Raw genomic sequence first — 18264 nt, 5'->3', positions numbered from 1 at the left:
TCTGTGAGTTAGGGCAGCTTTGGGTATTACTTTTCTAATTCCCACAGAAACCAGGCTGTTATATATCTTAAACTGGCTAGGACTTGGCTGCTGCGAATGTAAGCAGTGCGTGTCAAATCGGTGGGAGGCAGGTCTGAAAACTCTTTGGTTCAGAGTTCACACTAAATGGGAAATTATGGCCTCTCTTTATAAGAACAAGTTGCAGTGAGCCTCAGATTCATGTGCTTCCCTGTCCTGTTTTTGAATCCACAAGATAGAGATTGAAATAAACTGTTTGGATTTTAAACTAATGACACATCCCCATGATATCTGAATTTGGGGAGCTATGGTTTGCTTAAGCTATGGTTAGTAAGAATAATCCAGGATCAAACAGTGGTCTCAGAACCTAGCTGGTTCTCTTACCACTGTTTTAAACTACCCTTTCCAATGTGTACCCCCTCCTTGAGGTTGATGGGAGCTGTAGTCCAAATCATCTGGAGGGCACCAGGTTGGGGAAGACTATTTAAACAAACCCACAATTCTCCAAGTTCAGATGTTGTGGGAAGCTGTGGTTCTTTTAAAATCAAAAGCTTTTCCTCATAGGTGGAAAAGAGGAGTAGCAGGGGGACTCACAAGCCCAAAGGCTTGCTATGGTTCATTCTCATAGTGGGAAACCATGACTTTATTTTATATATATATATAATTATTTTATATATATATATTTATATATATATAAAATAAAGTCATGGTTTCCCACTATGAGAATGAACCATAGCAATATATATCTGAGTCACTGACTTTATTCCAGCTCTCTTCCCTTTCATAAGTGCTGCTGGGACTGGGAGCACTTTTTTTCTGCTTGAAAGGTATGGAGGGGAAAGAGTTATTATTTAGTTCTTTTTCACATCAGGTCCCAAAATGCAACATTGATGGTTAGCCTCATGAATCTGCATTTGGACTGCAATAGCAGAAAACGGACTCGTGTTAGAAAAGTAGATAACAATGGAGATCCAACTAATTCAGCAAAGATCATTCCATTAATCAATACCTTAATATGTGGGGAATGCCTGTTCAATATGTTGCAGTACTCTGGAATTGATCTGCCATTAGTGGATCTACCAGTGGATCTTGCTGTCATATAATAGTTGGGATTGAGATTTATTATTTATTTATTTATTTAAGTAATATCCTGTATTTCCTCCCAGTAGGAAGCCAGGGTGGTGGTGATGATAATATTTATAGCATAACAGGCTCTTAAGTATGTTGTCTGCCTTCTCTGGTTCTTGGATGATTGCAAGCTTTAAGTCTCCTGGCCCATTTTTGTCTTGGGCATGCAACATTAGGAAAAGTTACTAGGGATATTCCTCAGTTTCCATACAGGGAAACAATGGAGGCGGGGTTAGGTAGGGAAAGAATTTGTTACTGTTTTCCATTTCTTGTGCCTTGGCTTAGTTATAATAAGGTTTGAGCAATAGGGAGGGAATAGCAATGTCACAGGGATGAGAGAAGGGAAGTGGGATAGGGAGACAATGAATTGAAATGTATGCTAGAGCCACAAATCCCTTTTGCTTTAAAAAACAGTATGAAGAACAAAGAGCCACAAAGTGAAACTCAAGTATGAGTAATGCCATCTTTCTTTTTTGCTTTGCATCTTGTCTTCTGTCAGGATATTGTCTTCAAGGACTGCCCATGAGGGACTGAAGAGCCAGGAACTGAACTCGGCTGACACCAGTAAGAGGGGGGGGGGAGAGAGCTCATGCGCAGTAGTTGGAGAATGAAGCTATAAACTGGTGTGGGTGGGTGGGTGTGAGAGAGAGAGAGAGAGAGAGAAAGAGATGTGTATTTGTGTTCCAGGCAAAACATCAATTGCTGCTGGCTTAGGTATCTAGAATACCCTGTTGGGTTGAGGCTGTTTCTCACCAGCACTTCCTGCTTGTACTTTGAACTTTTTTTAGTTCTGCAATGGATTTCTGTGCTCTCCTTTGCAAAGCACTCTGGCAACTGTATAAACAAAAGACTGTGTGACAGTAACATTCGTATGTGCCAGATGGTGTAATCTAATCATTTGTTAAACTGTTGAATGAATGAATGTTGAATAAGTACATCTGCTGCTAAAATAGCTAAACAAAACAATTGATACTCGCTCAAATCCTATTGCATGACTTGCAGTGCAGCAGAATGTGTGTTTGAGGTGCTGCCTAATGTAAGTTTTGCAGAAGTGGCTACTGCTGATTCTGGGATTTAATTGGTTTTTCAGTGGAGAGATGTTATGTCAATACAATCCTATTTCTATAAACGCTGATTATAAACCTCCGGAATTAGAGCTTTAAAAGAAAGCGACTTTCAGTCCAAGCATAGCTAGAATGAAATAGCTATTGGTATATCGATAACTTTAATTATCTTACATCACATAGGATGCTGACTTACTTTGTAAACTAGAGCAATTAACTATAAGCAATTTAACTATACTCTTTGGTTTAATGTTAACACATAACAGATTGGATCCAGAGTAGGGATGTGCTAGAATTCTGCCCAATTCAGATTTGGAACCAAATTTCCCATTAATTTGTTTATTTATCATTGCAGATCAGCTTTTTATGTACTGATTTTCTGCGGCTATTTTCAAAAACTGATTTTTTAAAAAAAAAAATCTGCCTCTAAAATATTGATATTAAGAATGATAATTTTATTAATGTTTCATTTATCGATACTTCCTTTCAAATACCAATATTTTGCAAGGGGGGAAAGCAGTTCAATAAAAGCAGCAGGTAGTGGACAAAGAACAAACTTGAATTGATACCAGTCTGTTAGATCAATGGAATGCTTTTGAACCAGCACCAGCCAATGGATCCCATCCCTAAACTAGAGAAATGTGTGCATAACTGGGCTGGCAGAAGCTGGTTTCCCCACACCTTCCTCCCCCAGCAGTGCACTGCCTCCTCTAGGGGCACCCAACTCACCCTGCTGATTGGGGTAAGCTGTGATACGGGGGTGGGTGGCAGGGAGGGGGATCCCAGAATATCAGGCATAGGCAGTGTACACAAGCCCTTGTTTAGGTTTTGGTTTGACTTTGTGACATTGTCACATAGCTGAATATGGCCCAGTTTTTAGTTGTGTCAATCCATGTGTGTGTGTGCTGTTCAAAGGGGTTTTGTACCAGTGAAAAGGTACTTCCATGTGCTCAAGTTATCTTCCTGAATCTTGGGTGAATTCCCCCATTCCGCTGCAGTCTCCTGTGCTCCATCCCTCAGGAGAAGCTTTGGGAAATGGGGTGCAGAGAACTACAGTGGAGCAGAATTCATAGAATAGTAGAGTTGGAAGGGGCCTATAAGGCCATCAAGTCCAACCCCCTGCTCAATGCAGGAATCCAAATCAAAGCATTCCCGAGAGATGGCTGTCCAGATGCCTCTTGAATGCCTCCAGTGTCGGAGAGCCCACTACCTCTCTAGGTAATTGTTTCCATTGTCATATGGCTCTAACAGTTAGGAAGTTTTTCCTGATGTCCAGTCAAAGTCTGGCTTCCTGCAACTTGAGCCCATTATTCATTGTCCTGCACTCTGGGACGATCGAGAAGAGATCCCAGCCCTCCTGTGTGTGAGAACCTTTCATGTACTTTTAAGAGTGCTATCATATTTTCCCTCAGTCTTCTCTTCTCCAGGCTAAACATGCCCAGTTCTTTCAGTCTCTCCTCACAAGGCTTTGTTTCCAGTCCCCTGATCATCCTTGTTGCCCTCCTCTGAACCTGTTCCGGTTTGTCTTCATCCTTCTTGAAGTGCGGAGACCAGAACTGGATGCAGTACGCAAGATGAGGCCTAACCAGTGCTGAATAGAGGGGAACTAATACTTCATGCGATTTGGAAACTAAACTTCTGTTAATGCAACCTAATATAGCATTTGCCTTTTTTGCAGCCACTGTTGGCTCATATTCAGCTTGTGATCAACGACAATTCCAAGATCCTTCTCACATGTCGTATTGCTGAGCCAAGTATCCCCCATCTTATAACTGTGCATTTGGTTTCTTTTTCCTTAGTGTAGAACTTTGCATTTATCCCTGTTGAATTTCACTCTGTTGTTTTCAGCCCAATGCCCCAACCTATCAAGGTCCCTTTGAATTTTGTTTCTGTCTTCCATGGTATTAGCTGTGCCCCCCAATTTTATATCATCCTCAAATTTGATAAGCATGCTCTGTACCTCCTCATCCAAGTCGTTAATAAAAATGTTGAAGAGCACTGGGCCCTGGGCCGAGCCCTGTGGTACCCCGCTTGTTACTTCCGCCCAGTTTAAGAAAGAGCCATCGATAAGCACTCTTTGAGTACAATTCTGGAGCCAACTGTGGATCCACCTTCTAGTTGTTCCATCCAGCCCACATTTAGCTAGTTTACTAATCAGAATATCATGGGGCAATTTGTCAAAAGCTTTGTTGAAGTCGACATATGTCCACAGCATTCCCACAGTCTACAAGGGAGGTTACCCGATCAAAAAATGCGATAAGATCAGTTTGGCAGGATTTGTTCTCCATAAATCCATGTTGGCTCCTAGTAATCACTGCATTGTTTTCAAGGTGCTTACAGATTGACTGCTTCATAATCTGCTCCAGGGTTTTTCCAGGGATTGATGTTAGGCTGACTGGTCTGTAGTTCCCTGGTTCCTCCTTTTTGCCCTTTTTGAAGATAGGGACAACATTAGCTATCCTCCAGTCATCTGGCACTTCACCAGTCCTCCATGATTTCACAAAAATAATAGAGAGCGGTTCTGAGAGTTCTTCAGCCAGTTCCTTCAATACTCTAGGATGCAGTTTATCGGGCCCTGCCAATTCGAACTCGTTCAAAGTAATTAAGTATTCCTTGACCGTTTGCCTATCAATCTCAAGTGCCAATCCTGCCCCTTCTACTTCATGTTTCCTGGGAGGGTCATAGACCCTTTTTTGGGAGAAGACTGAGGCAAAGTGGGAATTAAGCACTGCTGCCTTTGTCATCTCTTATCATTTTGCCATCCTCATTGAGTAGCTGTGCCACCATTTCTTTTCTCTGTCTTTTACTATGGACGTACCTGAAGAAAGCTTTTTTGTTGCTTTTAGCATCTCTTGCTAACCTCAGCTCATTCTCAGCTTTAGCCTTCCTGACACCATCCCTGCATTTCCATGATACATGCCTGTACTCTTCCTTTGTGGCCTGGCCTTCTTTCCACTTCCTATATGTGTCCTTTTTTGTTTTCAGGTCATCCCTAAGCTTTTTGTGAAGCCACATCGGCTTCTTCTGCTGTTCCCCCCCCCCTTTTTTCCTTGTTGGAATTGCTTGCCATTACGCTTTTAGAATTCCCTTTTTCAGAAACTTCCACCCATCTTGGACTCATTTTCTCATTAGGTTCTCTTGCCATGGAACCGCACTTAAAATTGTTCTGGGTTTATTAAAATCAGCTTTCCTGAAGTCCAGGGTACGCATATGGCTACTCTCAGCTTTTGCTTCTGTTAAAATCAAGAACTCAAGTATGGTGTGGTCACTTTCCTCCAGAGTTCCTGTAACTGCCACTTCATCCACCAAATCATCTCTATTGGTTAGAATCAAGTCTAGGATAGCTGATCCTCTGGTTGCTTCCTCCACTTTCTGTAGGAGGAAGTTATCTGCAACACAAGTCAGAAATTTCTTGGAGGAGCTGTGTTTGGCAGAATTTGTCTCCCAACAGATACTGGGATAATTGAAGTCCCCCATTACTACTACATCATGCCTCCTGGAAACATTGGCAATTTGCTTTTCAAAAGTTACATTCTCATCTTCTCCTTGATTGGGTGGTCAGTAGTAGACTCCAAGCACCACATTCCTTTTAGCACCACATTCCTTTTATTACTTGCCCCATTAATTTTAATCCAGATACTCTCGGTGGAGCTACCAAGCTCATCTTCCTGTATTTCTGTGCAGGGATACATATTTTTAACATATAGCATGACTCCACCTCCCTTTTTATTCCTTCTGTTCTTTGTGAACAAGTCATATCCTTCAATTATATTCCAGTCATGGGAGTCATCCCACCAAGTTTCAGTTATACCTATCAAGTCGTAATTATTCTCCTGTATTAAGAGTTCAAGTTCGTCCTGCTTGTTTCCCATGCTTTGTGCATTAGTATACAGACATTGAAGACCATGTGACTTATGGCTTGGCTTCCTTACTACTTTTTTCTGAGGACTAGGATGTTTATCTGCTGATGTTTATCTGGATCCAACCTACAAAATAAATAAATTGACTATGATGGGGCAGAACAAATTTCATAAAATACAGTATTTAGTTCAGACCAAAGGGTTATCAAAAATAAAAATGTATGTGTGTGAAACCGTGGCAGTATCCAGTGCTCTGCATGCATAATTCTGCTGGCACAAGACATTTGTTTCCTCTTTTCTCCCCCCACACCCCAGATCTTATCTGGAGAGTCGTCCAACCCTCCGTTGCTGCTTATGAGGCTGGGGGGGGGGGCTGATGGGAACAAGAGAAGAAGGGGAAGCTCTCTGGTGTTCACAGAAGTCTGTTGCACCAACAGAGCTGCAGCGTTGAATATGACCCTGTATCTGTTACTTAAATGGCCTTCTAAATGCTAGTATTTAAAGCACATGCTTGCACAGACCATTCTGAAATTGTTTTATTTTTCCAGTTGTAACAAATGGTAAATACTGCTGTCCAAAGATCTACTTTAATCACCGCTGCTTCTCAGGGCCATACCTTAACAAAGGTAGAATTGCTGAACTGCCACAGTCTGTGGGACCAGGGAATTGTGTCCTTGTTCTTAAAGAGGTAAGGGCATTTGTAAAACATGGCTCCTTTAATCTGTACAGGCACCCCCTCTATATTATAGTAGACTAGAAATACGTTATTGCAGCACTCGAGGTAACTACAGAAAAGTGTAGACCTATAAAATAATGTACTAGCTTACCTCTGTTTAGATTAGAATTTTGATAATAAAGATATGGATGGGTTTGGCAGCATTATGTCACTCAACATACTTCTCAACCACTAAAGCCTATAACATGAAATAATTACACCCCCTTGCATCCGCTCTGGGAATGGTTCATCGGAACCAGATTTCACAATCCATATCCCATGGAAGTTCTGAATCCAGCTTTGGAGCAGCCAGAAGATTTCTGCTACATCATAGAGATGATGCTGATGTGATCAGCTTTTATTGTTACATGATATGCCAGAGGCTTCCAAGTATGTGTGGCAAACCCTAGTATTTATCTATGTATTTATTTATTAAATTTATACCCCGTCCTCACTCCCAGAAGGAGCCCAGGGCGGCAAACAGAAATACGAAAAGCACTTTAAAACATCCTAAAGACAAAGGACTTTAAAACATATTAAAACAAAACATCTTTTAAAAACATCTTAAAAAGCAATTCTAACACAGACTGGGATAATGTCTCTAAAAAGGCTTGTTGAAACAGGAAGGTCGTCAATAGACACCAAAAAGATAACAGATGGCACCTAATATTTAAGGGAGGGAATTCCAAAGGGTTGGTGCCACAACACTAAAGGTCTGCTTCCTATGTTGTGCGGAACAGACCTCCTGATAAGATGGTATCTGCAGGAGGCCCTTGCCTGCAGAGCTTAGTGATTGACTGGGTATATAAGGGGTAAGACAATCTTTCAGGTAACCCGGTCCCAAGCAACGTAGAGCTTTCTACACCAAAACTAAAACCTTGAACTTGGCCCAGTATCTAATGGGCAGCCAGTCCAATTCTTTCAGCAGTGGGGTAACATGTTGGTGATACCCTGCCCCAGTAAGCAGTCACGCCGCTGCATTTTGCACCAGCTGCAGTTTCCCCAGGCCCAAAATCAAAAACAAGATTTTGGCAACATCCTTACCTATAATCAGAAACACTGCAAAAGACCAGATTGCTCTGGATAACCTTTTAAACTCCAGTTGCCTCAGGAGGACTAACACTAGTGATGTGCAAATTCCTTTTGATTTGATTTGGAATTGGCTCAGTAACTGTGATTTTTCTTAGCATTTCATCACCTCTTGTCTGAAGCTCTGCAGCCCAGATACGGGTTTATCACCTCAATGAGAAGTATACTTCTTAACTAATTGCCTGGGATCCAGCCATGCCATGTCATTCTTGGAAAGGACTGAGAATGCGGCAGAGGCTCTTAGTGGGGAAAGGCAATTTGCTCCTGCACTCCCCACTGTTCTGTAGAGGTCCCCAAACCTCCAGAATAGCTTTGCAGATGAAAGAAAGAATTGCAAAAATCATAGTTTTTCACAGATTGTGTAACACAAGGAGTTAGATTATGACATTTTCATCTATTTCGTGTATTATGATACCTGCCTTGAGTGCTTTATTTCTGAAGTGGAAAGGGAGCATAGACATCCCGTAAAATAAATGAAAAGGTGTTAGGGGAAATAAGACCTCTGTAGGATTCTGTAATTTTTTTTTGTATTACAGAAATGCCTAAGTGGCATTATGGAGAAGAGACTATACACCTGCCGCTGAACAGTAGCAGAAACTGCCCACAGCAGAATATTAGATTTGATGTGTCAGTGATTTGATCTGTTATGACAAATTTACAGGCCTTTGAGAACATCTTTGATTATAGGAACTGCCTCTGGGGAAGGAAGTTCTGCAACATCTTAAATGCCATTGGTTATTCCTCAAAGCAGCAGCTTTGTCAGATACTGTTTAATATCCATGGTATAACAGTGTAAAGCCCTTTTTGTGTAAGTTTTCAATTGGTTCACTATTCTGAATTATTTTCCAATTAAAGTATTTTTTTTAATGTGGCTGTCTTACTACTCAGAGTAAATTTAACTGGACAATTATCACTCAAGGATTGTTCTAGATATTTAAACACAAGGATAAATATCTTAGAAAGTTGGTTCTAAGGTCTTTACCAAACCTATTCTATTTGATCCAATGTTACTGTGGCCGTGGGTATTTATTCCAAATAAGAACACCCCATAGATTTATATAAAATGCTACCAGCAATCTTATTTTCAGTTTTTGCCACCTCTTGTTTCCTTCAATGCCTGTTTTTCAGCTCATTGTTATAGCTACTTTGGCCAGCCTTTCTAGGACTCCTCTTTCCCTCTCTCCCAATAGTAAATATCCCTTCCTGAAAGAAATGTGTGAAATCTTATTCCAAATTCCCTTAGATTAGCTTCATTAGTGCTTTGCTTACCTGTTTCTCCTGCCATTTTCCACCTATCCTTTGTTCAGAATCCTTTGTTCTAATAATAGAGCTTGTGTGTAGATGGTTTTTCAATTCTCCACCTTATCTGTGGAGAGAGAAATGGGGGAAACCATTTCACTGAATTTCCCCTGGAGAGGGAAAATTCTCCACCAGTTTATTGGGAGTTGCTCTTGTTTTGCTGCTACTGCAAGTGGTGGCAGTCTGGTCACCATTTTGCATTCTGCACAATGCCATTGTGGGAGTGAAATGGCAGCCATCACAAAAAATGTTAGAAAATATTCTGAGAAAATTCTGTGTAGTGGCCTCCTTGGGGTGGGTAGAGTGAGAAAACCCCAGAAATGTTCTCCCCCCGCCCCCAGACAAAGGTCTTCTCCAAAATTTTGGGTTGCCTTTATCAAAGAAAGCAACAACATTTGCAAGATTAACAACAGTACTTTGCCCTGAACAACTCTGAAGGAAATGTGGAAAGACAGCTAGGCTATACTGAACATTAAGAGCTGCTATAATTGGGAAACTTTGGGAATCAATAAATTCTTGGCTAAGTCCTCATTTATTACCTGTTTTTGTTTTCAAGTACTGTTGTTCTTACTAAACTTATTATGCATGTATATTTGACTCTAACATTAGGTTTCTCAGTGGTTAATTCAGATAATAGAATTCATCTACTAAGTCATATTAACAGTTAAAAATTACTTGCTTAATGATTTCCTCCACTCTTTACTTTTCCATTCTCAGGTTCTCTCTTTGTTGATCAATGCTGCCTACAAACCTAGCCGTGTTCTTAGAGAAATACAACTGGATGAGGAAGCGGCATGGCATGGATATGGAGAGACCCTGAAAGCAAAGTAAATTGTTTCCGTCCTGTATCATGTGTTTATCCTTTGATTAGACAATACAAAGAAAGTTTTTCACCTTTTGTAATGCTAACCCCTGAGAGTTTTCTAGCATTATTTACAATTGCTGCCCCACATTCCTAAATACCCTTACCTGGTTATCATGGCTGTCATGAATGTGACTGTTCCAGGGTTCCTTGGTGCTTGGGATGCTACTATTGCATCATTTGTTCTAGGTCCATACCAGTACAGTAGGAGTGTGTCTATTTGAGAATGGTGATGCGCAACATTTCCCTATCCTAAAGCATTTTTTGTATATTAAACATATAAAATTGCATTAAACATTTGAAGTTGTTTGGCTTCCAGAATATTGTCTTCTTCGTTATTATCAAATATTTTTTTCTTGCTACAGGTATAAAGGAAAGAGCTACCGCGCCACAGTGGAAGTTGTAAGAACAGCTGATCGAGTCACAGACTTCTGCAGGCAGACCTGCATCAAACTTGAATGTTGTCCAAATCTCTTTGGACCACAAATGGTGCTAGACAAGTGTTCAGAGAACTGTTCTGTCCTGACAAAAACCAAATACAGTGAGTAATTGTGATGGCCAGCCCAACAAATGAATTTTCTGATCCTCTACTGAGCAATTCTACATTGTGGGTCAGTGGCTGGAAAGTGTAATTTCCAATAAATGCTGGTTGCGTCCATCTTAGTTTATATATGTTCAAAGCACCATTGTACTATGATCATACCATCAACATTTCATCTTGCCTTGTACCAAAAATCTGTCCACAGAGTCCTTATACAGTTAGTGTAGCAGCACAGGTTACTCAAAAAGTACACTAGATCCTCCCTATGGCTTTTATTGGGGTTCCTGTTGATCTCAGGCAAACTACTTATAATGTGAGTGATCTAGAAATAGTTCTCCTAACATTTTTACCCTCATTTTATGAAGCTACATGAGATTTGAAGTTTGGTCTAAATTACCCCTGGGAAGCTGTTGATAGTCCCATACTCTTTGCTGTTGTGCTCACCTTCATACATAAATGCCTTCAAAGCTTCTGCATGTCCACTGTCCTTGTGCTAGTATCTCTTGCCTTAAATGACCCTATTCCTCCCTTTCATCACTTCTAGTAGGGTCACCACGTACGTGTTGAGAAGCTGGACTTGAATTGTTGCAGACTAATTTGATGTTCAGCTGTTTGCCACTCCACCCCTTCTTTGAATCACTGTGCTATTTATGTAGTTACTAGATTCCAATAGCTAGTATAAGTAACCTGAACTTACAATATCTGAACAGGATGGTTTATCACAGATGCTATTGGAGGTCGCTGATTCATAGGGTTGCCATAAGTCGTAATCGACTTGAAGGCACATAAGAACAACAAACCATATATCATCTTTTTCTGTGACGCATACCCATAGGATATTGCATTGGGTATCAACCACCAACAATAGGCTGTATAGATAGTCCTCATTTATCTCATCCTGGTGGTGTATAAATACCCTCAATAAAACATGATGCTAGGAGAAGACTATGGAAGCTTGATGTATATTGGGCTTACTTTGGCTAACAAAAGATGAGTCATCCTGATATTTCACAGTTAGTATCTTTTCTATTAATTTCCCACAGCCCATTATTATGGGAAGCGAAGAAACAAAAGGATTGGTCGGCCACCAGGTATCCACAGCAACACAGAGACAAGCATGAAGAAGGCAAGCAGGAAAAGAAAGAAACGGAAAAACTTCTTCGTTCATAAGAAGAAGCGCTCTTCTACCTCTGTGGATAACACACCTGCTGGCTCACCCCAGGTATGATACCATATAAGATTTATTTAATACACGATATGCAGTGTAGGTATTTAATAAATTGGCATTTGAGTATGTTTTTGCACACAGTCTTTGCTAACTACCACTACTCTCAACCTCCCCGTCTCCTTTCTGTACCATTTCAGGGCAGTGGAGGTGAAGAGGATGACGACCAAGATGAGGTAGATGAAGAATCTCTTACAGAAGATAGTACCTCTGAGCATCAAGAGGAACTGCTTGAAGAATCTGAAGTATCAGAAAAGAAATCGCAGTCATCCTCCCCCACACAGAGTGAGCAATCTCATTTTGGGGCTCAGGACCGGGACAAACGGAAAAGGAAACTACGCGCCTTTTTCTTCTCAGATGATGAAAATAAACCTCCTTCACCAAAGGTATATCTTAAATTTAAAAAGCAGAATACCTTAGCAGTGAGAATCTAGCTTTCAGAAAGAGGTATCTTGTTCATTTAGGGATGCATCCAACTAAATTTCTAGGAATCCCCAGAGCAGATTTGGGGGGTGTGCAGGGGGAGGAGAAGGGGAAGTTCCATTGTGTTCATTGAAGTCATTCCACGGTAGCAATTATTTGGTTAGATACAACCCTAGATCATTTAGCCATTTAATGATGCACTTTGCACATTGAGACCTTTATTCCCATTTGTTATTTAAATGGTAATACATGCTCATATTCATCAGATCTATTAACAGCAAATGGGAAAAAATAACTACTCCAATGAGCATGGGAGGAAATAGTCTTTATACTGACTTGGGGACTAACCCAGAAGAACCAGGCCCTCTTGAGAACGAATTATCAAAATAACCTTTAGAAGCAATCTGATCAGTTTCACTGCATTTTAATCATATACATGTCTATTCTTTGTTACTTAAATAACAATTCCAGGACTTGGATCAGGAGTGGCAGGTTTCACCTTTCCCTGTGCTGTGATCACAATAAATGTGACCCCATTCCAAGCTACTATTTACTCTGGGAAGGAAGCTGTCGTTAGTGCCAGTGGATGTTTCCCTCCCAAGGCAAACAGTAGTGAGGGAGGGCATTGAAACTCCACAGCACAGAGGAGAAAGCTTAAACACTCCTTCCAGGTACACCAGGGTCCCAGTCCTCATCTCCCCACTTGAAATAAGTTAGTTGTGCCAAATCCATGTACACAATAATTTGGTGTATATACTTGCATTTAATTTGGAGTTATTGCAATCTTTTGCGTACCTAACTCTCTACAACAACATCACTTCTTCCAACGTACATGAGAAACCAGTGCACACAATATTAGAGTGATTAGGGTGAGGCAAAAGTACACATGTTCCACCTATTGCTTGCTGGAAGCCCCATATATAGAACTCGCCTAGTTGCTAGGATCTGAGGATTTCCCCCCAAAGTGCTAATCTGTCAACAATTTTTTGCTGTAATCACAAGGACATACAACTGGGGGGGGGGAGAGTAACAGCAGAGAGATGGATATTTTGTGATTTTCCACAGGAGGACTGCCATCAAGCGGGTAACATAGCTCCACCTATCGTCCAAAGGCAAGAATGTTTTGAAGTCAAGACTAGGGGCATCAGGCCCCTCCCTCTCTCCAGTTCATTCTTGCCTTTCGTCCGTTCAAGTTGGAGTATAAGATAGCGTAGATAAGTTCCGTTATTTAATTTAGTGTGTGTGGGACTGATTGTTCTTTTTCTGTCTTTGTTTTTTATTGTCCTGGGGAATTTCTTTGGGGGGTTGCTCTTCGCCCTTGTTTCCTCAGTCCCTGCCTGAACGGCGACTTACTGGGAGACCGCGGCTGCGGCTCTCCCTTCCTCAGGCGGCGGACACAGCCTTAATCCAGGAGCTTGCGGCTGCAGCTTCCTGCTCTGCGCCTCCGCTGTCTCGTGTATTTTATAGATTGCCGCCTACTTTCGTGGTGGCTCCTTTGGTCTTTCCTCCCCAGGAGCCTGCGGCTGCGGCTCTTTTTGCCTTTCCAGTGGCCCTTTATTTAGTTGGGCTGCTCCGTCTCCCTCCCTCCCTGGCTCGTTCCGCGGCATTTTAAATCTCGCCGCGACTGACCTCAGGCTCCTTCCCGTTTTGCAGCTTTCTTTGCCAATTGCCCCCCCCCCCGCTAGCTGCGACTGTCTCAATGACTGTAGGGATTTCGCAGGCCATTCTGCCTCCTCGGCAGTGATTTTCACGGCTGGCCCTTAAAGTTGCGATTGCGTCCTTCAGCCCTACAGCTGTAGAGCTTATTTTGACGCTGCTCTGCTGCAGCAGTGTTTTCGGTCGGCCCTGTTTCAGCTCACTGGTGTTCTTCAGTGACTGCCATTGCTTCTTCCTTGTCCCTATGCTTTTCTGATTGGCTTATTTTCCCGCTCTTTTAGCGGGCGCCATTTTAATAGTTCCCCCTTTTCCCGCCCTTTCTGTTTAACCCTTACAACAGTAAAGGATTCTTTTCAAGGCCTTTTTTTGTCAGTTTCTGTGTGTGTGCTGCAGAGTAGAACACAGGTCTCTCAACTCAAACTGCTGACTGAGGCTGACTGCTGAAGCTGTTTGGAACTGTACATTCTGCCCCATCCGTGGCCGTGTACCAAGCCTGTTTGGAACTGTACATTCTGCCCCATCCGTGGCCGTGTACCAAGCCTGTTTGGAACTGTACATTCTGCCCCATCCGTGGCCGTGTACCAAGCCTGTTTGGAACTGTACATTCTGCCCCATCCGTGGCCGTGTACCAAGCCTGTTTGGAACTGTACATTCTGCCCCATCCGTGGCCGTGTACCAAGCCTGTTTGGAACTGTACATTCTGCCCCATCCGTGGCCGTGTACCAAGCCTGTTTGGAACTGTACATTCTGCCCCATCCGTGGCCGTGTACCAAGCCTGTTTGGAACTGTACATTCTGCCCCATCCGTGGCCGTGTACCAAGCCTGTTCGAAATTATACATTCTGCCCCATCCGTGGCCGTGTACCAAGGCTGTTCGAAATTATACATTCTGCCCCATCCGTGGCCGTGTACCAAGGCTGTTCGAAATTATACATTCTGCCCCATCCGTGGCCGTGTACCAAGGCTGTTCGAAATTATACATTCTGCCCCATCTGTGGCCGTGTACTAAGGCTGTTTGGAACTGTATATTCTCCCCCATCTGCGGGCGTATACTTAGCCATCTGAGCCGGTGCATTCTGCCCCATCCGTGGCCGTGTACTGAGCCTGTTGGGTCTGTACATTCTGCCCCATCCGTGGCTGTGTACTGAACCCCCTCAAAAATATATGATGGCGGAACAGCCAGTGACAGCTCAGGCAACCAAGCCTAAACAATCTAAGGCAACTAAGCACAAGCACACCAGAGCGGTTGCCAAAACCAAGCATATATCCAGCCACAGCACAACCAAGCGGGCATGCTACGTCTCTGTCCTGGTTTCTGAGGAGGCGGGCCAAGAACCATTAACAAATCTCTTTAATTCTCCGGCCGCATCCTCCGAGGAGGCCTTTGCAGGGTTTCCTGACCAGCCAGCAGCCAGCTATCCTCCTCCCATATTACCACCTAGGGCTCATTCATCTTCTCAGCCTGCTGAACCGCCCATATCTTTGCCTCTACAAGTGCAACCATCTCCCACACCGGGGCTGCAGCTGTCTCAGGAGTTCATATCGCAGCTACAAGACATGCTATCGTTCTTCTCTCAAACGCAGTCACAGGTCACTGCCATGCCTCAGCGGAGTGTTTGCAGACAACCAGATGATATGAGCCACTATGCACGCAATGAGGCAGATCCATCATGCTCTCCAAACCCTTTTGACATTGCCAGGGGCAGGTTTGTTGATGACGTTTCTTGTGGGGAGGATCCATCATTTGCTATGCAAGCTGAAGGAGACGAGTGGAGTGATCAGTCGGAACAAGAGGAAGATACATCTTATCGCCTGTTTGATCCCTCCGATTATCAGCCCCTTGCTCGCAGAGTATTGAACACCCTTGGTCTCCAATCTACACAACCTGCAGCTACCACTCCCGCTATTAAAGGGGCCAGGGTCCTGAAATCCCCCACACCAGCAGAGCACTACCTTCCTGTGCCAGATCCTATTGCCAAACTGGCCAAGGACGAATGGTCTCACCCATTACAAACACGCCATTTTAACACCCTTGCGGACAAGCTTTACTCTTTGGCTCTGGATTTTACAAGTAGACTGGCCGTCCCCGGCATAGACGAGCCAATTTCCAGTCTAGTCACTAGATCCCTTTTGCCGAGAGAAGGGGACTCACATTTAAAGGACGCCACTGAGCGGAGGCTGGACTTTGCCTTACGCAAAAACCATGAGGCCACCACTTTCTCCATGCGAGCCTCGGCATCAGCCTCCATCTTTTCCAGGGCAGCGATGATGTGGTTGGATGACCTCTTAGATGATCCTAATCCTGATCCTATCTCTCTGAGGAGGTCACTGGTGAAATTACGCAAGATGGTGGCATTGTGGCTGATGCCACCTTGGACGCAAATCAGCTGGGAGCAAGAGCTATGGCAACTCAGGTAGTCGCTCGGCAGACCCTCTGGCTTCGTCACTGGCAAGCAGACTCTACAGCCAGGGTTAACTTATCAAGGGCACCTTATTTGGGCTCATTACTCTTTGGCGAGGAAGCCCTAAAGGCAGTACTTGTTGACCCCAAGGATGCTCGGAAGCCTGTCTTGGCCACTGTCAGGAACGTTGATCGCAGGCCCTTCAGACGTTTCACCTCATACCACCCGACCCAGCCCTTTCGAGGAGCGTGGCCCAGGGGACGAGGCCGCGATTTCCAAACCAATGATTTCCGTTCCTCCAGGGGAGCCTGGAACAGACATTTCCCAGAGGTCAGTACCAGGGACGCAGAGGTACTGCAACGTCCTCATATCGGGGAGGGTCTCGCCAGCACAGACAGTACTGATGCGATACCGGTCGGGGGCAGACTGCTTCTGTTTGGAGACCATTGGCTGCGTCTGACTCAGGTCGCCTGGATCAGAGATCTTTTTTGTTATGGCTATACACTAGAGTTTTGGGCAACCCCTCCAGACAGATTTCATCCCTCTCTTGTCCCAAGGCACCATCCAGGCACTGCATCATGCAGACAGCCATACATCACCTCTTGGACACAGCGGCAATAGAGCCAGTCCCTACAACAGAGAGGTCGGAAGGGGTGTACTCCCTCCTATTTACTGTGCCCAAACGAGATCTGTCATGGAGGGCGGAGTTGGACCTCAAGTTCATCAACCGTTTCGTAAAGTATCGCAGATTCAAAGTTGAATCCCTCCACTCCATTACAGAAAGCCTTCACGAAGGAGACTTCCTGGCTTCTATCGACCTAAAGGAAGTGTATCTCCATGTGCCTATTTGCATAGCCCATAGAAAATTCCTTCGGTTTGCCTTCGGCCCCCAGCATTTTCAATATCAAGCGATGCCGTTCGGTCTCTTGTCTGCCCCGAGAGTATTTACCAAGGTGCTACTCATCCTAGTGGCTTACCTCCGGCTTCAAGGGGTGCATATCTACCTCTACTTGGACGATCTTTTAATACGGGCGAGTTCCAGGGAGCTGGCTCATCGCCATCTAAAGCTCACGCTCCATGTCTTGCAGAACTATGACTGGCTAGTCAATTTCAACAAGAGCCATCTCTAACCAACCAACCCAACGCCTACAACATCTAGGGGCAATGTTAGACACCCTGCAGGCGACGGTGTTCCTGTCTCCAGACTGCATAACCGCTGTCATAGACATCGCACGGTCTCTGATGCACCACGCAACCGCAGACGTCATGCTTCTAGCAAGGGCTCTCGGCATGTTGGTGTCCACCATCCATATTGTGCCATGGGCTCGAGCTCATACTCGCCAACTTCAGTGGGCTTTGTTACCGTTTCAGCAGGACATTGCCAGGTCCAATCATCGAACAATCCCCTTGAACCCCGCACTGCGTCTTTCATTCCGCTGGTGGACGAGGGTCCAACATCTCACCCAGGGCACTCCATTCAGAGAACCCCGCAGGACTGTTATCACCACAGATGCCAGTCTCCTCTGCTGGGGAGCCCACTGCAACTCCCAGTTCGTTCAGGGGGGTTGGACCGAAGCAGAGCAGACTCAGAGCATCAATTGGCTGGAACTAAAGGCTGTCCACTTAGCTCTGCTCCATTTTCAGTCTCTGTTCCCCTTGGACCATGTTCTCATTCGAACGGACAACACGTGTGCGAAATCTCATTTAAACAGACAAGGGGGAACCATGTCCCGTTCTCTGCAGAACCTAGCTTACCTCATATTCGACTGGGCAGAACAACATCTACAATCCTTGAAAGCAGAACATCTCAGAGGAGTTTGGAATGTGACAGCAGACTGGCTCAGCAGACAACAGGTTTTTCTGGGAGAATGGAAACTTCATCCGACCATTTTCCATCTTCTCCAGCGTTGGTTCGGCGTCTTCTCAGTCGATCTGTTTGCCTCCAGTCGCAATTGCCAGCTACCTAGGTACTTCGCACGATAC

At 43.9% G+C, this 18264-nt stretch overlaps 1 protein-coding gene across 5 annotated transcripts in view; it reads left to right on the top strand.

The window, feature by feature from the left end:
• The window catches only part of SFMBT1 (Scm like with four mbt domains 1), a 116659-nt gene that overhangs the window by 90344 nt on the left and 8051 nt on the right, over positions 1-18264 (top strand). For all 5 annotated transcript variants that reach the window (XM_061618018.1, XM_061618019.1, XM_061618015.1 and 2 more), the window contains exons 14-19: positions 1646-1710; positions 6619-6758; positions 9891-10000; positions 10401-10576; positions 11620-11798; positions 11942-12187. In XM_061618018.1, the coding sequence (XP_061474002.1) occupies positions 1646-1710; positions 6619-6758; positions 9891-10000; positions 10401-10576; positions 11620-11798; positions 11942-12187 (916 nt within the window). The remainder of the gene's footprint in view (positions 1-1645; positions 1711-6618; positions 6759-9890; positions 10001-10400; positions 10577-11619; positions 11799-11941; positions 12188-18264) is intronic.

Source organism: Rhineura floridana, chromosome 3, assembly GCF_030035675.1.
Source record: "Rhineura floridana isolate rRhiFlo1 chromosome 3, rRhiFlo1.hap2, whole genome shotgun sequence".
Lineage (NCBI taxonomy): Eukaryota > Metazoa > Chordata > Lepidosauria > Squamata > Rhineuridae > Rhineura > Rhineura floridana.
Note: the sequence above shows the minus strand (reverse complement) of the source record. Positions and strands in the feature narration are given on the sequence as shown.